At 37.8% G+C, this 25,216-nt stretch overlaps 1 protein-coding gene across 1 annotated transcript in view; it reads right to left on the bottom strand.

Moving 5' to 3' along the window:
- Positions 1-25,216, bottom strand: part of LDAH (lipid droplet associated hydrolase) — a 94,651-nt gene that overhangs the window by 18,001 nt on the left and 51,434 nt on the right. Inside the window, exon 5 of the mRNA XM_082671854.1 lies at positions 10,365-10,599. Coding sequence (XP_082527980.1) covers positions 10,365-10,599 — 235 coding nt within the window. The remainder of the gene's footprint in view (positions 1-10,364; positions 10,600-25,216) is intronic.

Here is a 25,216-nt window from a genome sequence, read left to right on the forward strand (position 1 = left end):
AGAGTCCGCCTGCCGATGCCGGGGACACGGGTTCGTGCCCCGGTCCGGGAGGATCCCACATGCCGCGCAACGGCTGGGCCCGTGAGCCATGGCCGCTGAGCCTGTGCGTCCGGAGCCTGTGCTCCACAACGGGAGAGGCCACAACAGTGAGAGGCCCGCGTACCGCAAAAAAAAAAAAAAAAAAAAAAAGCTCATAACACAGCACAGTGGCCAAAAACAATAATACTAAATAGAAGTGTAATTTCCTAAGGGGAAAACACATTTCTCCTGGCAATGACTATCAACAGCATTCCTGGAAACCTAGCAGAATTCAGTTTCAAGCACCACAGTGAAGGAAATATCTAGTAGCAGGAGTAATGGAAACAAAACACGAAGGGAAGAGAATGGTTTAGAAGAATGGTACTTATTTACTTTTATTTCCTTAAAAATCTAAATACAGGTGTAATAAAAACCTCACTGAGTCTAATGTTCTATTTTACTTGCTACCATCATCTTCTGAAATCTGCTTAGCGTTTAAAGATCACTACAGGACATCAACTCCCAGTGGAGTGGCTGAGGAACGAAATGAGTGAGGGCTAAAGTTGGAAGACCAATAAGACATTCATCTCCCAGGCTAAATGGTACCACTAAATTCTCCAAGTACACATAATCTACAATAGAAGGCTGCCTTCTGTTTAACTCAATCACCTATCTTGATGCCATTTTGTCTGTCTGGAAAATTCCCAACTGATCTTCAAGTCCAAATTCATTTGTCTTCTCCCTTACTTATCTAGATAGAACTAATTTCTCCTTTTCTTGGTACCATTCCTGACCTGTATCTGTATTTATAACAGTCTTAAGTGTGATATGCTAAAATTCTTCACATTTATCTCCCCTACCATGCTATATAAATATATATATATATATATAAATATAGCAGCAGCTATATTTCATTTATTGTTCTCTCCAGTGATTATGCAAGTGCTTGGTTCATGGCAGCTGTGAGTTAAGGGCTGTTAAATAAAATAAATGGGAAGGGACTCGGCCAGTGTTTTCCTTATTTGTGGGCGTAGGAGGGAAACAGGTCAGGAGGAAATACCTGCTGCCTTCCTTGAAGTGGTGCAAGAGCTGACATCACAAGAGAGGCCAGAACACTGACATGGTAAGCCAAGCTGGCAGATACTCGTATAAAACTGGGACAAATCATTGCAGGCAAGAGTGGCAATCTAAGAGCTTCTGTTGAGACTGGCCCCAGACTAGGCCACATAAAGCACTGGCCATAGCAGTGAGGGAAAATGCAGAGGGAAGAAAAACCACAATGAATGATACAATAGGAGGTCTGGGGGAGATGTACGAACAGTTTTCTGAAGTAGAACTTGGGGGTTGGAAGCCAAGTTGCCCTGCTGTTTTGGTGGCATGTGATCCAATGCCATTAGCACAGTTTCACAGTAGAATGCCCCAGTTTGTTCAGTTTTGCCTTTATATTGGGGAGGGAGGATTGATGGTGCTGAAGCAAAGGGAATTACTTGAACTGGGCACAGTTTAATTAGGGCAGGTGAAATTTGGAGGTAGGAAATCTCCCATACATGGGTGTGTACACTGCAGTGTAAAATGTTATTGTTACTCCTGGTCTGTTCTGACCAAGATATTATTTCTAGTCACTTTAATATTCTTTAAAATGGCTGTTAGGTTCTGTATGTCCAAAGTATGCCATAAGGTTTAGAAGAAAAAAACCAGTCTCTTAAAAAAATGCTCCTTACAAGATTTGCTGGATTAGAAAGAGGGTTTGGTATATTTACCTCCATGATGGGAGGGTGGCTGAGGACAGAAGCCACTAGGAAGCACACAAATAGAGGTAAACAGCAAAAAGTTTTCATTTAAATTCTCTTTAAAATAATAAGGGTACTACTAATAATCACGGGAACCAAGACAGGCTCTCCTGTGGATAGGTGCATCTAGACGTGCTTCCAAGAGGGTCTCCCATAAATAAACTGCAGACCCCAGTCTGAGGTGGTCTTGTCAGGGCTTGAGAAGCCCAAAGACATTCTGGAGGGGGCATGGATGTGGTGGACTTTAGTTATGGTGAAGAGGATGGAGTTAACTGTCTAGGTTACTAGTTAACTAGTATGGATGGAGTTACTAGCTAGGTGTTTGGTAGGTCCATGGAAGATGGGTAGGTAGGTAGGTCCAAGACCATCTTGAAGTAGGGATGTAGTAAATACTAGTACCTACCCAAAAGCCAATACAAACCCCCTCATTTCCTTGACTAGAGACATGGGAAAGTCAAAACATATGGCTTTTCCACATCCCTTATAGCTAGGGATATGGCCTAGTGTTGGCTACTAGAGGCAATGGAGAGGCAAGGTTCCTGGGGGAGGACTTCTCTTCCTACATAAGCCAAAGCCTCATCAGGAATAAGCCTCTGCTTTTGCCCCATTTTCCTTAATTCCATCTGAATGTCAGGCATGAGGCCTAGAGTAGAAGTCATCATGTGATCACAAGATGACGAGCATGAGGATAAATGTGCTGAGGACAGAGTGGAAATCCAGAAAGAACGCACATCGTTGATGGCACTGTTGAGATACTATTCATCTCTGGACTCTCCCCTTTATATTTCTTGGTGCATGAGAAAAATATCAATAGATCCCTATCTGTTTAGGCCACTGTAATTTAGTTTTCTGTTATCTGTAGCCAAATTCAGTCTTAGCTAATAAAAGCAAATAAAAATGGGGTCTCTCGATTTTCTGGGTGTTTTTGGTTAACAGGGGTTGATGTTGTTGTCAACTTCCTATCAGATTCTGGTACCTGAGTAGGGGAGGAGGGTGGCATCAATCTTTATCTATACATACTAGATCCTCCCTATAGGAGGGAAGAGGTAGGAGCTGACTGCAAAAAAGCCGTTCCAAGGATAGCCCCTCCTAGCACATCTTCTAACTGGTCCTGAGGCTGGCAAGATGTTACCAAATGTAGAGGAGTTAGGTGCGAGCCAAGCAGGGCTGCATGGTAGCAAAATTCTTGGGGCCGAGGACAGACTGTGAAACTGGATAGTCCTGGAGATGTGAGTATCCCACGCTCCAGCAGAGTTCTGTCCAGAGCTGCTCAGGCAAAGTTCAGGCTAGGCAATCAAGAAGCATAAACCAGGAGAGTTTGTCAGAAGTTAAGCAGGATTACACATGCTCAGAAACCCAGATGAAGTCTTACAAGGGCCAGTTCTTCGGTAGGTCTTTATTTTTTTCCCCGATCGTTTTCTACAGTTTCTATTTGTGCCAATTGTGGCTTTTAACAATGTAAAAACCAGATCTAAAAAAGTAATTCTCCCATTCTAAAATTTCTGCGTAATTTGGAGTAATGTTTACTATTCACGTGTTCCTCCATAAGCCAAGACCTTCATTATTATAACCACTGATTTAGTCTGCAAACAGATAGTCTTATCTATGTGATATTGAGTTCACCAAAGTGAAACACACAACTCAAGGTGTATGATTTTTTAAAAAATAATACAACTTTTAGAGTGGCAGATAATTTAAAGATATATATAAATTTCTATAGAAAAAAATAATAAAACCTTCACTGAGTCATTTACTTCTAAACCAGAGATGATATTCTAGTACTGTATCTAATCACCTTTTGCCCTAAATCCTGATACTGACCACACACACACAAAATCTTTTCCTTCATTGCTGAATTTTACGCTAAACTTTCATGAATAACTAAAGCTGAAGTTGGCTTTTATAAATGGATTTTCCTAAGCTACACACATAAATGAGAGAATAGGTAACATGGCAGTCTGGTTTTGTCTTATTCAAAATATTATTCTGGGATTAAGTCAAAAATATGCTGAGAAGAAATTTGTGATTTTTTAGTGAAGCTTATGTGTCAGTTCATTGAATAGTTCTGTTCATTTCATATCACTGTATATGTTTTTAAAAGTTATTTCCATATTTGATTAAGGAAAGGAAAGATTATGAAAGTGTCTTTTACAAGAATGTATGCAACAGAAGTAACATAATCTACCAGGAATGCCCTTTGTCTGCACTATGTTTTTCTAGTTAGGTAACTGAAAGGAATTAAAACATCAATTTGGCCTAACAAAAAGACCCTAGAATATTTTTTAACATTAATTATCTTGACCTGTGATACTGCTAAGCTAAAATATATTTGCTTTTAGCTTTGATCAGAAAATCCAATTCAGCTGTCTCCCTCAAAAATTTATTTCTCATGAAACAGAAGAACATCTATTCTAAAGAAAATGTGTAGTAGCAAATATTCCAGATTTAAAATTAAAGAAAAAAACCATATATTTTCTTTAAAAATAACATTCAAAACAATCTAGTTATATCAATTGATCTAATGAACACTGTGGTAAAGTTTATGAAGTACCCTAATTGAATTAGGGCTCCTCTATCCTGAATGCTGGATAGGAAAGGATGTTTCACTCAGTCTGCTGAAGAAGGCTAACACATAGCATCTCAGCCTCTAAGAAGCACCATTTCTGCCAAAAGGACAACAGCATTTGAAATACTTGAATAATTTGGTTCCTTGAATTTTTCAGACCTTACTACAATAAAAAAATATGTGTATAAACTAAAGGATACAGAAAATCAGTTTCTATCCAGATAGGTCAGGATTTATTATCCACTACTTGGACTGGCAAACTTCCTCCATTTGTTTCCATAAGATTTCTGCTGAAGCACAGACATTACATAATGTGAAAACACCCCAAGTCCTCCTAAAAGTCAAACTGGTACGCTAAAGGTCATTGTCTGGATGACAGTCAAGCCACAGAGAAGCAGGTCTGGAGGAGGAAGGTCCGGACGGCATAGATTTGACCACTGAAAATGATCTCAGACCTGGTATTCCTTTCCCCTAATGACCCCTCTCTTTGTGTAACATGAAAATCATGTCACCAACTCAAGTGACTGGTTTGAGTATCGATTACCCTTCACCATTCATGGGATATAAGCTCGGGAGGAGCGCACTAATCATCCGCAAGGGCCAGGGTCTTATCTGATGAGTATCAGTCCCTCTCCGCAGGGGCCTTCTTGCATTTGTCACAAGCAAGGGAACAGGAATCACTAGAGGCATGGCCAGGGCAAGCCTGGGTAAAGGCAGGTTCTGTGGTAGCTGTTGCAAGAGGAGGCAGGGGCGACACGGGACCCAAAGGGGAGAGGTATAAAGAGGCCGGCTAGGATGATTGCAATGCTTGCTTAAGGGTTAGCCTATGGTCACTACTAGGAGACTGAACTAAGTTCCCATGCAGAGAATAAACCAAGAACACAAAGCAGCAAGAAGACAGGTAATTCTTGCCTCCTTTCTCTTTACCCAAGGTTATACAGACAGGGTGGGTAATGGGGAAACAAAAGAGACTACTGAAGTACTAGTTACTTGGATATCAGAAAGGCAGATCCAGAAGGAAGAGAAGAGAAAATCAGAGAAGGAAAGGATGTCAGAAACATAAGGGCTGTGCTCCAAAAGTTTGTTTGCAAGTTGGTTGTTTGGAACAGAGATAAAGCAATGTGGCTGAGTGTTTAGTCTGGTCTAAAAGTCTATTTTGCACACAGTATAACTCTACTATGAGAAAGAAGTCCCAGGGTTCCCCAAGCAACAATGCAGCTGGAAGGCTCTGGTTGCCTTGAGTCAGGGAGGGGACTGTGTCCTATGCCCAAACTGTCTTGCTCCTTGATGCCTGCACTTGCAGCTCCAGGAAGACTCAGTAAGAGGTCAATCACTGCAGCTGAAAGGAAGATTCCCTTCTCTCAAGTGCAGCCTATGGAGCCTACTTCTTCAAGAGGGTGTTTACAATTCTGTTGTAGAAAAATTGAAAAAAAATCTTTATATAAGTACCCATTTTAATGAAAAAACATTAAACACGTCATATGTCATATGTGATGTGTTACATAGTCACTAAATATATATAGAAAAACAAATAAAACTTTCTTATATCCCATGTGCTGATTTGGGTTTAGAAAATATTTCCCTATCTAATGCCTATCAGAAACCCAGATGTTTTGGGTGGAGTGTTCTATAAATGTCTATTAAATCCTGTTGGTTGATACTGTTGCTAATTTATGTATATCCTTGCTAATTTTTTCTGTTCTATCATTTGGCTGATTGTTGAGAGAGGGGTGTTTAAGCGTCCACCTATAATTGTGCATTTGTCCATTACTCCTTTCAGTTCTATCAGTTTTTGCTTCATATATTTTGCCACTCACTTGTTTCATGCATACACATTTAGAATTGCTATGACTCCTTGGTAAATTGAACCTTTCATTGTTATTATTATGTACTGTCACTCTATGTTCTTGGTAATTTTCTTTGCTATGAAGTTCACTTTATCTGATATTAATATAGTCATTACTAGTTCCTTTTGATTAATGTTTGCATGATGTATCTTTGCCCATTCTTTTACTTTCAGTCTACCTATACGATTATATTTTAACCAAGTTTTCTAAAGACAGTATATACTTAGGTTCTGTTTTTTAATCCACTTTGTCAATCTTTATCTTTTAATTGGTATATTTTGACCATTTACATTTAATGTAATTATTGGTATGTTAGAGCCTGTATGCCATTTTATTATCTGTTTTCTGATGGTTGTCTGTTTTCTATTTCTCTGTGTTCTTTCTCTGGCCTTCCTATATTTTTTAATAAATGTTTTAGAATTCTATTTTGATTTACCTATAGTGTTTTGGAGTATGTCTATTTTTATAGATTTTAAAGTGGTCATTCTAGGTATTACATTAGATATGTAACTTAATACAGTTTACTGGTGTTGACATTTTACCAGTTCAAGTGAAGTACAGAAGTATATTACTTCCCTTTATGTTATTTTACCCTCCCCTATTTATAATATAATTGCCTTAAATACTTCTGTATACACTTAGATCATATCAATGTTATAATTTTTGCTTCAACTGTTAAACATAATTTAGAAATCTCAAGAGGAGAAGGAAAAATGTAATTACCCACATTTTTTCTTTCTGTTCTTTCCTTTCTAAACGTTTCAAGATTCCTTCTTTGATCATTTATTTTCAGTTTAGAGAACTTCCTATAGGTATTCTTTTAGGATAGGTCTGATAGTTACAAATTCCTTTAGTTTCCCTTCATTGGAGAGTGTCTTAATTTTCTCTTCCTTCCTGAAGCACATTTTTGCTGGATATAGAATTCTGTATTGATGGTTCTGTTCTATTTACACTTGAAATATATGCCATTTCTTTTGGCCTCTATAGATTCTGAAGAGAAAGTAGTTGTCACTCAAATAGATTTTCCTCTATAAATATGTATCATTTCTCTCTGGCTGCTTTCAAGATATTTTCCTTATTTTCGTTTTCAAATGTTTATGTGTCTTGGTGTGGATTTCTTTGGGTTTACTTATTTGGAGTTCATCTAGCTTCTTGAATTTTGTAGGTTTATGTCTTTTACCAAATTTGGGAAGTTCCTATTTTTATTGTTATATCTTTATGTTCCCTGGTTCTTTCCTCTGTCTGCTCCATTTTATTGTTGAGCTCAAACACTGAGTTTTTAATTTGGCTATTATATTTTTCAGTTCTAAATTTTCCATTCAGTTTTTCTTTAAATCTTCTCTTTCCTGAGACTTTTTTTTTCATTTTTTCCAACATGTTTATTAATTGCTCATTGAAGTATTTTATAATGACTGCTTTAAAATCTTTGTCAGAAAATTCTAATATCTCTGTCATTTGGTATTGGCATTTATTATCTTCTTCCATTCAAATTGAGATTTTCTGGGTTTTTGGTATGACAAGTGATTTTTAACTAAAACAAGGACAATGGGATATTATGATACTCCTGATCTTATTTAAACTTTCTATTTTAGGTGGGGTTTTTTTGGGTTTTTTTCCCTGACACTTCTTCAGCAAGGGAAGTGGGGAAGGAGAAGTGCCACCTCACTACTGCCAGGTGAGGCAGAAATCCAGGTTCTCCATTTGGTTTCTATTGACAACCAAGGGGTGGAGGGGCTCCTCATTATTGCTGGGCATGGGTAGGAATTCTGACTCCCCACTAGGCTTCCATTATTACCATCCCAGCCAGGAGAGGCAGAATTGCCTTACTGCTTTTCCCATATGATCCCCACTGATCTCCTAGGAGTGGTGGTGGTAGTGGCCTCATTACTGCTGGGCAGTGGTGAAAGTCCTGCTTCTCCAACCAGCCTCTTCTGGACACCACGCTAGTGAGGAAGGAGAGGTGTGCCTCATTACTGTTGGGTGTGGGGTAAAGTCCAGGCCTCCCACTTGGCCTTTGCTGATTTGGGTAGGGATAAGGCCACGGTTTTTACTATGGTGCATGGCTAGATTAGGGCAGTCATTATCCAAAAGTTTCTTTTAGAAAGGCTGTCATTTTCCTGGTCCTCTGGCTACAGAGTGCAGGCTTTTTTCAGGGCTTTTTAAAAATCCACACCCATTGGTATTTCTGGGTCACTGGCTCCAAGTCTAGGATACATGTGGTAAAAAGAAAACCCAGGGAACTTACCACTGTGTTGCTCTGTGGGTCCCAAAGTCCCTACATAGTCTGCTTTTTCTCCACCTTTCAGAGTCTTATATTTGTTTTACATATAATATGCAGGATTTTTAGCACTTAGTAGGAGAAACAGGGAGACGAATACATCTATTTCATCTTCCTGGAAGCAGAAGTCCTTGGAGGAAAATGGATTCCTTAACTAGAGAATGCTTTTTTAAAATCCTTTCTAAGGGTAAAAAGAAAAAGATTAAAGAAGGGGAAAAAAAAAAACCTTGTAAACTGTAATGACTTATTGAAGTATACGTGGAGTAGTTTTATATATGTTTGCCAGAATTTCAAGTGATTTCCATTTGATCTCAATTTCCAAATGTGTCCAGTCTAACTCTTGATTTGATCAATGACTGAGAACCAGAGAGGGGAAGGGACTAAATTGAGGCCGCAGAGGGAGTCTGAGGCAAAACCAAAATGAGAGTTGAGGGTTTCTGACTTGTAGTCAGTGCCATTTTCACTTACTAGGCCATTTCTTTCTCTTCTATGAGGGAAAAATAAGGGGCTGGACCAGAAGGTCTTCAAGGGACATCTCCAACTTCAACGTTTCGTGATTTTTATGACTGTCCTGAGCCTTGCTTCCCTACTCCCTATCTCATCTTCTGCTGCTACTATGCTAAGCCTATAACAAAGAATGAGAGTTGGGGAGAGCATTAAAATCCACAAATACAGAAAATATATTGAACTTTGTATTTGTGATGACTGCTTCTTGCTACATATTTAGAAAAACACCTCCCATACAATCTGTAGCTGTACAATTCTAAAGGCAGGGCTGTGACTTGCTTCTGGATTCACTATGCACATGATCTCATGGCACTCGACGTAGGTGAGCATGGTAAACTTTACTCAGGAGTCCTGCTTTTATGACTGAAAGGAGCAAAGAGACAATAATAGCAGCAGCTATGGTAAAAGGAAGTTTAACACCGTGGCATATTGCTGGAGTTCGAACACTACCCACTAGTTGTGTGACTTCGGGCAAATCACGTAACTTCTCTGAACCTCAGTATCTTTATCTGTAAAATGGGGACAATAATAATACGTAAACCTTATTAGTTCTTCTGAGGACTACAGGTTAAAGCTTAGAACAGCAGCTATTAGCTGCTGCTGCTGCAACTGTTGTTATATCATTCATTGGAGACTTATTATAAATAAAATACTAGATAGACACTTTGCATATATTACCACATTTAATCCTATAATAATTTTTTGAGGTATGGGATATTATTATCCCATTTTATGGATTAAGAAAGTAGCATATTTTATTATTAAAATCATTTGTAAATATATAAATTAGTATTAACTAAACAGATAAATTACATTTAAAAACAGCATTTGAAGCCAAGAAGTAAAGTAGCAAAAACATTCCCTGGCACATTCAGAAACCATAATCAGTAACGCATCCAGTGTTACATTACCATGACTATTATTTATTACTAGTTTTATAACTCAAACTTCTCCAAAAACTTTTAAAGAGCAAAGTAAAATCATAGCCTGTTCACTCTATGGGAATATTAGGCCTGATTTCTTTGGGCTGATTTTTGCAAAGTTCACACACTGAGCTTAACAGGGCACACCCTGGATTCCTGTAAGGACTCCATATATACTCGATACAGAAGAATTCTTTCTCATCATCCTGTAGCTAGAGTGGAGAATCAGAAGGATAAGGTTTAAAATTAAAGCTTGATGAGGCTTTTCTGTCATTTAGAATACCCCCCACTATTTTCTTTTTATTTCTAGTTTTAAACTTTTGGGAGAAAAATACAACAAATAATTCCTTGCTTGATACTCATCCACTGTCTGAGATTATTCTCTTAACACTTTCTGATACAAGAATAAACATATACATTTTAAAATGTGCTTACTGAGGCAGAACGGTTCCAACATATTCAGAAACGAAAATTCGCTCTGTAGGTTCATCCTTCGAAGGAGCATTCTGATCACCAAGGATTTGATTTTCTCAGGCCACGGTTTAAGTAGTAAGTAGCCAGGAACATAGAAAGCATATCGAAACCAGCACAAAAGTGGAGTGGCAAGCTTGCCTCTGGGTGACTCGGACATTCGCTCAATTGTTGGAAAGAGCAGAAAAGAGCGAATTACCTACAATAATAAAAAAAAAAAAAACACACTTTGATGAGACGTTTTCTTAAGGGATAAGTCATTGCTTTATTGTTTCTTCTATATAGTATCTACAAAGGACTGGGTTTTATAATATGGCTAACAATCTATTCAGACTGAGAAGAAGTACCACCCACTGCCTTCTCAGCCCTCAACCAACCTGGGTAGGATATAAGGATGCCCCTTAAGTTGCTGGGGTTAATTTTCAGGGTGAGGAGGAAATCAGATTCCTAGATAAGTTATTGATTGTGACGGCAACTCACAATCCCTTTGAAGGATTGCTGAAAGTAGAAATGAATGTACCATTTCAGTAGTTATACCAACTTGACTGACTAATGATGTCAAAAGAGAATAAAGCTACATAAAAGACTCCATTTCTAGTCAGAATTTCTTTTATTGATTATATTTGGAGATAGTTCACTTTTGAAAAGCTCCTCTATTCCTTAATCTTACCAGCCAAAGATAATCTTTCATAGGACCAAATATATTTTTAGCAACTGATTCAACCTCAATAAAGTGTAGGCCAGGGACAAAGGAAGCTGGGAATTTCTACCTATGTGGGAAAATGTTTAAGGACAAAAATATCATTTCAACTCATCAGAATATCATGAAATATATTTTAATAATACACCAGATGAAAAGAGCATCGCTAAAACATTTAAAATTTACCATTATTTACCATATTAATATTAAAAAATTAATATATAAAAATAATTTATGTGGGGATCAGAAAAGTCAAAATAGTTAAGTATAATCCATATTAATAATAGGATAACATAAATGGAACAGCACATCAATGTTAACAGATTGTAGAACAGGAAATGAGAATGGACTTTAAAAAAAACCTTTTTTTTTTACTTTAAAAAAAACTTTAAAAAACTTTTTTTACTTTTTAAATTGTTTTAAATTGTTAAGTATAACATACAGAAAAGCATATGAAACATAAATGTTCAATTTAACAAATAATTTATAAAATGAACAGCTGTGTGGGTCAAGAAAGAAGACATTGCCAGCATGGCATCTTCCCATCACAACCCCTTCCTCTGCTCACATCTTAGGTAATCTCTATACTGATTTTCTTACTTTTCTTTATATCAATACTTATCATTCCTTAATACTATAATCACTTCCTTATTTTGCTTTATATTAATGCTTATCATGCTGCTATAGACTGAACTGTGTCACGCCCAAATTGATATGACGAAGCCCTAACTCCCAAGGTGACTGCATGTAGAGAGAGGTAATTCCGGTTATATAAGGTCATAAGAGTGGGGCCCTAATGGATAGTATTAGTATCCTTATAAGGACAGACACCTGAGAGCTTACTCTCATCCCAAGAACACACAGAGAAGAGGTCTGGCGAACACACAGACAGAAGGTGGCCATCTACAAGCCAGGAAGAAGTTTCACTGGAAACTGACCATGCTGGCATGCTGATCTTGGACTTCCAATCTCCAGAACTGTGAGAAAATACATGTCAGTTGTTTAAGCCATCCAGTCTATGGCATTTTGTTATGGCAGTTCGAGCAGACTAATACTTATCCCTTAATATCATAGTTAATTTTTGTCTGTTAATGAACTTTATGTAAACGTAATCATGCAGTATGTTTTTGTATTTTACTTGCTTCACTCAACATTGTTTATAACATCTAACCATGCTGATACATGTAGCAATAGCTCACTATCTTTGCTATACAGTTTTCCACTGTAAGAACATAACACAATTTATTTTACTGACAGATATTTGTGTTGTTATTACAAATATGCTGTTATAATATTTTTACACACGTCTCTTGTGCATGTGTGCGTGTATTTCTGTTGACTATATCACCTCGAAGTAGAAATATGGGGTCATATGGTTGCACACGTGCAGCTTTAATAGGTAGTTCCAATTTTTTTTTGAATTTTATTTTATCTATTATCTTATACAGCAGGTTCTTATTAGTTATCCATTGTATACATATTAGTGTATATATGTCAATCCCAATTTCCCCAATAGTTTTTCAAAGTACTTATACCAATTTACATACAGAAAAGCATATAAAACATACATGAGGGTTCATATTGTTACATTTCCTCACATTTGGTACTGGCAAACTTTGTAATTATAATTGACTAACCTGGTGTTTAGAGGTATTTCATTGTGGCTGTAACTTGTGTTTCTCTGATGACTGATAAGGCTTTTATATGCTTTTTGGACATTTTCTATATATCCTTTGCAAATGTCTTATTTAAGTCTCACATTTTTCTATTACACTGTCTTATTTTTTATTGATTTGTAGAAGTTGCTTTTTATTTTAGATACCAGTCCTTTGTCATGTTGCAGTTCTTGGCTTGCCTGTTCAACCCTTATTCTTTTTTTTTCTTAATGGAGATAAGTTCTTAAGTTTGATGCAGTTGAATTTAAGTCTTTTCTCTTACAGTTATTGTTCTTTGTCTGTGGTTTAAGAAATTCTAGAAGATATTTTTTCATGCTACCTCTTATCTGTTCTACAATGTGGATTTAAGCCTTGGGCTGTGTTTAACTTCAGCTGTGAGTCTGTTCCTTTGATTTCAGGCATCAGTGATTTGCCACTTCCCTTATGTATTTACATTCTTCCTCCTGGATGAACTTGATGCACTTTTCCTGGTAGGCCCCGACAGTAAAGGTGGGGTTTTGTGGACTCAGTCTCTTTTTTACCTTCCACTGTTGACAGTCCTTTTTCATAGTAACCTATTTGATGGCACTGACCAAATGTTAAAGTTGATCAGGTAACACCTGTCATTGTGCCTTCATGTCTGTCTCACTAATAGAGAACAGGGATTTGAGGGTGAAAACTGTGGAGGACTCTTCTTTCTAATCATGGTATCTTCTTGTTCTTCCTTGGTCGTATCTATCAGCTAAGTGCTTAGCCATTTCCTGCAGACCTTTCCTTTTCTCTCAACAATATATGAGATATTTTAGTTGTTTATTTTTGGTCACAGTAATTTGATCTCTACTAGATCTCCTCCTCTGTCACATAAGTAGGGTACTGTTCCCCGTGGCCTTGGTGTTCTCTGGGAGCAGGGAGGCACAGCCTTTTCAGATGATTTTAAAATGCTGGGTCAGTAACAACACACGACAAAGCGCTCATAATGTGCTTTTTGAGTGAACGCTGAGTTTCACCCAGAAGGTGGGAGTTTCTGCCACCTTGGCATCTTCTCAAGCACAAAGCAGAGGAGATGCACGGACTGTGCTTAATAAAGGCCTTTGGGGCCTTTATGGGGCATTCATGGGCACTTGTGATGCAGATCTGTGGGCTCCAGAATGTCAGGGATGATCCAGAATCTTCCAGTCAGAGCCAGTTGCCTGCATTACAATGGGTTTATACAAAGGTTATATATAAAGATTCACACAAAGGTTACAGGATCTCTGGGAAGTCTGACTGGACAAGAAAAGTCAGTTAAAGGAATCATTCTCCCTGGATGCCAATTTCAGTGTGAACTCTAACTCAATGCATTTGTCTTGGTTTTTTTTTACTTTTATTTTATTTTTGGCTGCGTTGGGTCTTCGTTGCTGCGCACGGGCTTTCTCTAGTTGCAGTGAGGGGGGTTACTCTTTGTTGTAGTGCGTGGGCTTCTCATTGTGGTGGCTTCTCTTGTTGCGAAGCACGGGCTCTAGGCACGTGGGCTTCACTAGTTGCAGCATGGGGGCTCAGTAGTTGTGGCAGGCAGGCCCTAGAGCACGCAGGCTTCAGTACTTGTGGCTCATGGGCTCTAGAGTGCAGGCTCAGTAGTTTTGATGCACGGGCTTAGTTGCTCCGTGGCACATGGGATCTTCCCGGACCAGGGATCGAACCCACGTCCCCTGCATTGGCAGGTGGATTCTTAACCACTGCACCACCAGGGAAGTCCCTAACTCAATGCATTTGAACACAAACACAGGAGAAATGAAATCAGCTTCGGGATCCAGGGACATTTGATACTTGGTCACCTTCTTCTTCCCCTTCTAGCATAACACAGGGACACAGCATTCCTGATTCATCAGTGATGCCTATGGTGTTGAGGACACAGGATAAGCAGAGTATGTAGCGTGAGCATCCTAACTGTAGTTACCTTCAGTCTTGGGAAGCATAAGTAAAGAACCTGATCGCTTCCTGATGTCTCCAGGGTTCTTGAACAGGTCTCTGTATTCTCGTATTCCATATACAGTGGGTATGCTACTGCTTCACCTTTGCCTTTTCTGTCCAAAGATATTCTTCAGGACTGCTCCCAATGGCTCAAAGTCAAATGGGGCTGCTGTCTCTCTTGGAGATATGGAATATACCCTTCAGACTGGCAAAAAATAAGAAATCTAACAATACCAAGTACTAATGATGTGGATCAGCAAGAACTCTTAAACAATATGGCATTAATTATTAGCCTTTCTTCTTCTGTTTTCGAAAGTATGATCCCTTTGGTGGGTGTCTGGAGCTCACATAGAAAGTAAATTTTATCATATCATCTAATGTTAGCAGTTTAATCCAGGGATCTGGCATTTCACTTGGATACCAAACAGCACGCTTTAAGACTCTGAAGGGTAGAAACAATAAAAATCTTTTAGCAACTGGAGTGGTACTACAATTAACCACTGACTTTTATACCTTCAAATTCAGATTTCTTCCTCTATCTCTTGACGTAATTCTAATATCATGAGTCCTTTAACTCCTGTAAGTGCTACCAATGTTCTATTGGACTTAAGTCTTGAGAGATTTCAAACAGGGGTGGATTTGTATAAAGCAATCTTTGGTATTGAGGGAGGCAGGGTTTCTCACTGCCCTGCTGAGGCCTCCCAGCTGAAGGGCTAAGAAGGAGCTCCCTTCCCCACCCCACAGGAAGAGTTCTCCCTCGATGCTGAAGAGCAGGTTTCTTGTTAGCAGCTGCAGTGGCAGCAAAGACAATGATGAAGAAACTGAGTTCTCAGCCTCAGCTGGGCTCTCCTTTGTCACTCCCACCTGGAGCTATAGGAACACGATACGGTAAGAAAGCCAGGTTGGCCGCAGTTCACAGTCACTGCAGGCTCCTTGGCAGCCAATGTTCTTCAATAATATCTCTAAAAGCTCGACGGCTTAGTCTTTCACTTTTTGGTTCATAATCTACCTGAAACTGATTTTTATGTGTGGTGTGAAATATGGGTCTAATTTCATTTTTTTCCATATGGAAACTCAACTGTTCCAGCACTATTAACTGCAAAGACTGCCCTTCTGCAGTGACATTTCTGTTGTAAATCCTGTGTATATGTGAACAGGTCCTTTCCAGGGTTCTATAATCTGTCCTACTGGCCTACTCTTCTAACTCTGTGCCACAAGCACACATCTTATTTACTAAAGCTTTATATTTTGGTATTTGGTAGAGTAACTTAAACCCCATTTTCTTGTTCTTCAAAAATGCCTTGAGTATTTTTGGCTCTCTGCATTGGATACGGATATGAGTTTTAAATGGATAAAACCCATATATGGATACTGAGTTTTATAAAATACCTTTTCTGTCCCTATTGAAATGATCGTATGATTTTTCTCCTTTCATTTATTAATGTGGTAAACTATCAATTGATTTTCTAATGTGAAACTAACTTTCTATTTTTGGGATAGACCCACCTGGGTCATGATACATCCTTCTCATGTTACTATATTACTATATTTGGTTTCCTAATATTTTGTGTAGGACTTTTGCATGTTGATAAGTAAGCCTGGCCTATAATTTGCTTTTCTTATATTATTTATTCCAGGTTTGCATGTAGGTTTTGTTAGTTTGAGAAAACAGAGTTGGAGACTATGGTTTCCTTTCCCATTATTCAGAGGATTTTGTAATATAATAGAATGATTTATTCTCTGAATATTTGATAGAACTCACCAGTGAAGCCTAAAGTTTGTTTGTTTTGTTTTGTTTTGATTTTGCCACACCACACAGCTTATGGGGTCTTAGTTCCCTGACCAGGGATTGAACCCAGGCCACAGCAGTGACAGCGCCGAGTCCTAACCACTGGACCACCAAGGGAAATCTCTAGAGTTTTATTTTTAGAAAGATTTGACTATTGATTGATTCAATTTCTTTAAAGGCTTAGGACCATTCAGGCTTTCTATTTCTCCTTGAGAATCTGTTTTGATGTTATCTTTTTCTAGGGATTTATCCATTTCATTTAAACTTCTAAATTTATTGACATGAAGTTATTTATAATATCCTGCTATTATACTTCAATCTCTGGACCACCAGTAGTGATATTACCTCTTTTATTCTGTTATTGACTATTAGTACCTGATAGAGTAAACCTTTTATAATTATGAAGGAACTCTCTTCATCTCTAGTAATGTTTTTCCCTTAGGGCTTATTTTGTTTAATGTTAACATAGCTATACCAGCTTTCTTTTGGTTAGAATTTGCAAGATATACCCTTCCCACCCTTCTACTGTCTACCTTTCTATAGCCTTATATTTAGAAGATAGTTGGATTATTATCTCTATCTAATCTGACAGTCTATGTCTTTTAACTAACATGACTAATACATTTACTACATTTTCACTTAAAAAATACCAATATTTTGGAGTTAAATCTAAAATCTTATTTTGTGCTTTCTAGTTTTTGTATCTCCTTACCCCTCTTTCTTACCATGTTTCGCATGAGAAAGATATAAGTAATAAAAACATAAGTGACAGTAAATACTAAATAAAGAATTGAGTAAATGATATAACAATGAATAAAATGTGTATGTTAGTAAGTCACAATGATTAAATAATTAATAAATAAATAATAAAATGATTAATAATTTAAAAATAATTATATGACAATCTCAGGAATGAATAATTATAAAAATAAAATAATAATAAGTAATTAAGAGATGTATAATACTAGTAAATCTCAAGTCCTATGGTGGGGTAGGAAAGAAATAAGATAATGAAAAAAGACCAGGAGTTGCTGGAAGTGGTGGTGTAGCTCTAAATAGGGTGTTTACAAAAGGCTTCAGTGAAAGGTGACATTTGTGCAAAGGCAGTTATGGAGTGGGCTGATGATATTTGGGAAAAGAGTTTTTCTGGGAGAGGGAGGAGCAAGTGCAAAGGCGATAAAACAGAACCTAATTTGGTGTTTGAGTAAAAAGCAAGAAGTACAGTTGGAGCCGAGTATGTTAGAGGACAGCAGCTCAGGCTGCGGCAGCTGTGATCACAGGGGCAGCAGACAATGGACTGTCCAATAGGCCTCTGGTTTTCACTCTGAGTAACTGAAAAGCCTTTGAAGGGTTTTGAAAACAGGGGTGATATGTTTGACTTCCATCTTAATAGGATTACTCTGGTTATTGTATTGTTAATACTGTCCTAGAAGTACTATATCAATGAAATTTGACAAGATTTTTAAAAAAGTAAGAAATATTGGGAAGGTAAAATTACCATTATTTTCAGCTTATGTTTTAAACATTATTTTCAGCTTATGTTTTAAACATTAACAAAATCTCATGTATAAAAATAATAGCTAAATACCACTGTAAAAAGAAATGTACTACACTTATATAAAGAAAACTTTAAAATCCAAAGGGACATTTGTTCTTCCATTGCAAAAGAGATATAAATTCTCCCACAAAGTTAATCAATTCAGTTCATTCAATACCAATTAAAATACTAAAAAATGATCTTTATTTTGAAATTTGACAAATTATTTTAATGTTCATCTGGAAAATGAAAGGCACTAAACCTAGAAATTCTGAAAAAGAAGAGAAAGAGGGGAGATTAGCTCTACTAAACATTACACATATTATTAAGCTACAGTAGTTAAAACTGTATGATCAGAAAAGGATCACACAGCTCAACAGAACAAAAAAGAGTCTAGAAACAGACCTGAATATATATGGGAATTAAGTTTATGATAAAGGTTATCAGTGGAGAAAAAAAAAAAGAGCTGTTCAATAAATGCAGTTGGGAAAACTGGAAAACAGAATTATTTAGAAGAGCAAAAGACTGGAGATGGATGTCCATAATTAGGACTGGTTACATAAATTATGATATATCCAGTTAATGGAATACTACGCTATAATGAACAGTAGGCAGATTCGCATGTGCTGACAATGAGGGTGTCCAAATTCTGTTTCTTCTTGGAAACCAAATAGTTGGAATTATGAATAAAAGGGAATTAGCAAGCTTCAAAGAAGACATTCTAAGCCTTGGGGCTCATATGTTCTCTGAACTTTTTATTCTGAAAGGGCAAAGGTAATTTTGCTTATTTTCAGGTTCTTCAACTATATCCTATAAGTGATACCTGGAAAATTAGATGTCACTGAATAATGCAGTCTCCACTGACTAGAATTTAACTATTCAACTCTCAAACCTTCTGCATTTATAATGGCACCAGAGATGATAAGAGAAAATATTCATAACTAGGACTCTTAGGTGTTACAAATTCTTCAGGAAAGTAAAACTAAATTATGTTCTATTGTACTCTGCTTATAAAAGCAGGAGAATATGCTAAAACACATTACAAACACTTAAAAGGGGAAAGTTCGAAAGAAAAAGTTTTGTTTTTTTGTCTTTTTTTTTCCTGGCCAATCCACAGTTAACCAGAACAATCAACTAATGAAAATAGTCTGTTTTCCAAGAAGTCTGGTAATTGAGTCCGGTATGGTAACTCATTGCTCATTTTAGTTTCAAGTTTATTCACTTCAAAATAACGGGCTTCCTTGTGTTTATTAAAATGTCCTAAAGGATTAAATGGTTAATACAGTTACTGTCATACTAAAAAATGTACCATACAGATTCCATACTAGTTCTGTAACCCACAGTATCTAAGGAACTTCAGGCTGATCAAATCAGTTGGCAGAAAGAGGAAACAATCCGTTACTTTGTATAAACGATCCATTACTGTGACCTGTGTTAAACAAAACTGCATGCAAGGAAAAACTCTAAAAATACACGAGGAACTACAGGGTTACATTTGGTTGATCTATATCAATAATAAATTGAGAATTGAAGTGCACTCTGAAATCATGGGAATGTACTGAAACAATAAGGAAGTTCTAATGTGTACTCTGAAGGCATCATTGCCTCTCAATAATACAAGAAAACCAAAGATTGTTTATCACAACTAATAGTTGATGAAACTGGTTTTCCTCTCTTGCCTTTGGAGAGCAACAGTTATTACCTGTTGGGTGAAACTTATACTTTTCCTAGATACCATAACAATAATTTCAGTGAAATTTATAGTCCAAATATGATAGGTTAAAGAACAGTAATAAAAATTTCTTTTATTCATATAGACACCTACTGGCAAAAAAATCACTGAGGTCAAGGAAGTATACCCAATTTTATAACACAGCTGTGCAGAAAAAGTTTCCAAGTCTGTGTACATGACAAAACGTTTTCTTATGTTACTGTCTCATTAAAGAAAGAACTTCTAGGCTGGCCAATTCATTCTACTCTAAGGAAACATTTTTATAGATTTCACATTCTCATTTGAAATCTGAGTCACTTTTGATAATGAAGTACAACCATGTTTTCTTGACTAGTATGGGAAAGCAAATATACACAGTGGGACTTTTTATACAGGGTACGTTTGGGGAACTGGAGACAGTATTTTGATGTTTATTTTTCCTGAATTTATTATTATTATTAATCATTTTCCAGAAAGGAAGTTAGGGAACAATCTGAAGTATAGCCATAAAGTAAGGAGTATGATGTTCAGGTGTGGTTTTTGTACAACCTGTTTCATTAAATAGGCATTTTATTTTTAAACAGAGTAAAATCTAAAAAATATCTTCAATACACTTATACTGTTCAGATAGCTTACTTTTCTGGGGTGCAGCAATTATGCCTATATGTTATGACTAAATGAAGCCATGATAAACAGTACTTCAACATCTTTGAAAGAATGGCATCACTGCTACTTTCCCTATTTGCTTATCAGCTGAGCCCACCTGCTGCAGTAATGGCAGGATACTTCCCTACTATAACAAGCTGAAAACAAGAAAACACAGCACATAGTTTTTCCTTTCGTATGACTGCCAACATTGTTAAGACATGTCAGAGAACATGCAATATAAACCAGGCAGCCTTCAAAGATAAAGCTGTTGGTAGTCAAAACGCAGACCTAGGAATAATCCTAGTTTAGTTTATCTCTTCTCCCCAAAAGGCCATGTTTTCCTCTCTTTAGGATGAGACTATTCAGCTTATTGAATCATATGTATTCAGTTTATAAACTGCAAATTCCATTCTATTTTAATGATCAAGAGCTTGCTTTCTGAGATCTTCTATTCTGTCTTAACAATTTCATACATTAGTAAGACAGGAATATGCCCCACAGTAGGGAACTGCTTGGAATAACAGTAGTAATGATAGCTTACTATCTTCTAGGAACTAGGCTGATGTACTTTATATACATAATCTCACTTAATATGCATAACCACCTCATCAAGTAAATGTCTTCATTCTATAGATGAGAAAAGTGAGGTTTAGCTACTAAGTGATAAAGACGAAGTATGGACCCGAGGAGGGTAACTTCAGAGCCCATGCCATTAACCATTAATTACACGGTATACTTGCAGACAAAAGAATTTCTTAATAATTATTATTGTTTGGTGACATACTTGCAAACAAAAGAATTTCGTAATAATCATTGTTTGGTGACATAATTCCCTGTGGTTTAAACAACTGCTACCATTATTGTTAGAGATAGGCCAATATTTCAATATTTATAAGTGTTTCAAATCATTCAGCTTCAGAAATAAGGTTAAATCCTAAGAAGGAAGGTCCTTCAAAATTGATACTGAAAAAAAATTATGCCACTTCAATATGTTTTGCTTAAGATAGATGGCATTCATGAAACTGAACACTTTTACCATTTCCCATTCATGTGAATTATACTCAGATCTTCTGGGGCAGAGGTTTTTCTACACTTTAATTACCTGAATGTAAAAAAAAAAAAGCCATTTCATGCATTTAATCTACATGTCAGGGTTGTTAATTACAAGGAACGCTGCATATTTGCAGAGATATTTGCATATGATTACAGTTAAATATTTGAAACATAGCTTCAAAATCTTCCTATAACCCATTCTTCTCAAGCTTCTGTCATTTTATACACTTCAGATTTATTTTATTTTGAAAGCAAAATGCTCTCCTCAGCTTAAAATCTCTTGTAATCTACTTCCTTTTGAGTCTTTCAGATTCAGAATCACTAAGAACTCCAACAGAAAATTAAGGAAGCTCAGCTGCTCTGGAGTGCAGCAATCTACTGCAGAGCAGCTGTTATTCCGCATCGACCAGTGTTTTCCAGGCAGCCTCAGAATTCAGCGAATGGTGGCAATAACAAACCCATCCTCACGTCTACAGCGCTGATATTCTCATGTAGCTACTATGGCCTTCGGCAACATCAGCTTTCTCTTGGTTAATAATGGCAAAGCTGCACAGAATCTGAAGGAATAGCTTTGCTGATCAAGAAACTGTTATCTGGCAATTCCTTAGACTTGGAGCTGGAATGCTCTGTGTGAGTCAGGAAGCAAGAAACATGAATTATTTGACAATGGGGTTGGGACTTTTCTAAGGTAGAAACTCCAGTCTTTAAAGGTTAAGCCACTTGAGAGGGAAGAGTCGTTCATTGGGTTTACTGATTGTTTGTTAGTTTGTTCATTTGTTCATTCATTAAAGATATATTGGCACCTACGATACACCAGATGCTGTGGTGAGTGCTGGAGACGAAATGGTGAAAGAGCCTCTGCTTTTAGAGAACTTAGAGTCGAATGGGAGAGGTATCTACAGTAACGCACGATAGGTACCATGCTAAGGGAAATAAAGAGTACCATAGAAACATATAAAATGGGCACGAGAAACCTCTTATTCATCGTGGTGTATGTCAGCTACAAATTGGCACTTGCCATCTACCTCTACATGGATTAAATCATGTGCTGCCGTAGCTGCTGACTTCCAACACCCCCTGAAAGGAGTTCAGGGTGGAGAGCAGAAATGAGGCACTCTGTGCTCTGGGAAAAACTGGCAGGACAGGTCTGCAGATAGTTAGGTATTTTCAGGAGCTGATTTTATGAGCCCAATTCTTGTATCTCCTCAAATCTAGAAAAGCACTAAAATCCTTCATGGTGACGTCTGCTCCTTGTGACTAGCAGTAACCTTCACGAGACTAGCAGAAACCTTCTGCAAAAAATATGTGCCTGATTGCATGTACTCCCCCGTCACCAAAATCACATGTATACTGACCTTCCCCCCTACCTCTTTGGAGCAGTTTCTCAGAGCTATCTGAGATGCTGTTTCCCGGACTATAGTCCTCATTTTGCCCCCAATAAAACTTAACTCACAACTCTCATGTTCTGCAATTTTTTTAAGTTGGCACCTAGGAACCTTTGAAAAGGGCCATGGAAAGAGAAACTGTTTGACAAACATTCACTGAATATCTACATAAGCAAAGTGCTGATGACAGACCTCAGGGTTATCCAGGGAAATCAGTAAAAAAGATTCTTCCCTGTTTAACTTTGCTGAAAGACACTGTGAAATGTATATGCTTCAGTTCCACACACTAAAATACCACTTTCATACCTGTACGAAGACCAGGCAAAGTTATCCATCACAGGGCTTCAGACTAGGGAGAGTGAGACAATGAAAGGGCCCATGGCAGAGACACACACTGGGTGCAGGCCAAAGCACCAGATAACGAGGGGTTTCTGCCACAGAAGTTGTCCCAGTAAACACTCCTAGCTTCTCAGAAGTCAAAAGCAAGGCACAAAGTACGGCAAAGTATGTCCCATTTTATCTGACAGCAGGCAAATCCAACAGTTAGGGAAGCTAATACCCGTGAGATACAGATTAAAACTTGGGGAAAAAAGTAGTTAACTCACAACAAAAAGTTAGGCCCAAATAATTGAAGAAAGTCCATAAACCCTAATACCAGCTATGATAATGAAACAGGTAAGAATCTGTCCTCCTTTCAATTCAGGAAAAAATAAAGATGTATCCGAGATGTACATATCTTAACATATCTTTTCCCTCACAGGTCTCTGAAGGGGGTGCTTCCTCTCCCACTGTCACCCAGACGCACCAGCTCCCTGAGGGTAGCAACCCTCCTGGCGCTGCTATGATAACTCCTAGGCTTAGCCGAACACCGCACTCGCTCCTGAGTCTTACCTCTGCCTCGCTGGGATTCTGAGGCCTCGGCTTCTACAGAGCTCAGAGAGTGGCCAAATGCCCCTGGGGAGGCCCTACCTTCCCTAACAGGATTGGCCTGCATTCCCGAGAGCCTTTAAACATCTCTGCCAACTGTTACGCTGCACTTGGCATACAAATATGACAGTCACTAATTTATCAACTAAAAATGTCCCATGGTATCTGAAAATACTGTATGATGAAAATGGGAATCATATACTCTGTTACCAGTTCAAATTTTAGCCACCAACTAAAAACATTCATTCAGCTCAAAGGACCATGATATATTTAACTTACTCTCAAGTAGTTCAGAAAGAAATATTATATATATATACATTTATATATACACATATATATACACATATATATACACACACACACACATATATATTATTTATATGTATGTGTACACACACACGCACACTTACTCTCCCTACCCCCCTCATATATATGCATGAGAGAGACAGAGAGAGCAGTAGGGGGCAGAAGACGGAGAGCAAATAACAGGTAAGATGAGGTAAAATATTAACAACAGCCAATTGGGATCAAGTGTATATGGTGTTCTATGTACTATTCTTATTCTTGCAACTCTTCTGTAAGTTTTAAATTCTTTCCACATAAAGTATTAAAAAATAAAGTCCAGTCCACCACTGCCCTCTATCCCCCAGCCACGGCACTTCTAATCCCCGCACCTTGCTCCACTTTTTATCAAGGCAGTCTCACCTTTGAACGTATTAATTTTTATGTTTATTACCATCTCCCCTTAGCAGACTATGACCTCTGAAAGATCAGGGCTTTTTTCCTGTTTTGATCATGGGTGCCTTCAAGTCCATACCAGGTGCTCAGTGACAGTGCAAGGACACAGCAAACTGAATAAATGAAAGCCAGGCTAAGGGGCAGGGTCTCCATGTTGACTGCCTCATCCAGTACCCCCAAGCAGCTCCTCCTCCGGAGCTGCACCTCGGGAATGGAGGTTTATCGTGTACAGAAGTTGAAGGCATAGGGAATGGCTGGGGAAAAGGGCCATCAATGGAAAGGAGGATTAAGTGAAAGCCCAACATGAATGCTGACACTCTCACAAGCAAACACCAGCCTCTTATGGTTCACTTAGATGATGCTGCTCTCAGGCAGAAGATCTGAAGATTTTAGGGGGAGAAACTGAATGGCTCTAGAGAAAAAACATACTAATAGTGACACTGGGAAACAACACCAAAAAAGAAAGTCAGGACCCCTGTCCCATGACCCTGCGGTGAAGCTGCCTAGCTGACAAGGCCCACTCCCCCACACAAACCTCCTAGGATTTCCAATGCTTCATTCCTTAAATGTGAATAGATAAAAAGGAATGTTAGACATCTGAGAAACCTTCTATTCTAGATCAACATAAGCAAAACGTGAAAAAGAAAATTCAGAATGAATAGAGACAGCGCAAGAATACAGCAAAACGCCCAAAATTTGCTTTCCTCAGAGACAGAGAGGGAG

Source organism: Grampus griseus (assembly GCF_964374135.1).
Source record: "Grampus griseus genome assembly, chromosome: 15".
In the NCBI taxonomy this organism is placed as follows: domain Eukaryota; kingdom Metazoa; phylum Chordata; class Mammalia; order Artiodactyla; family Delphinidae; genus Grampus; species Grampus griseus.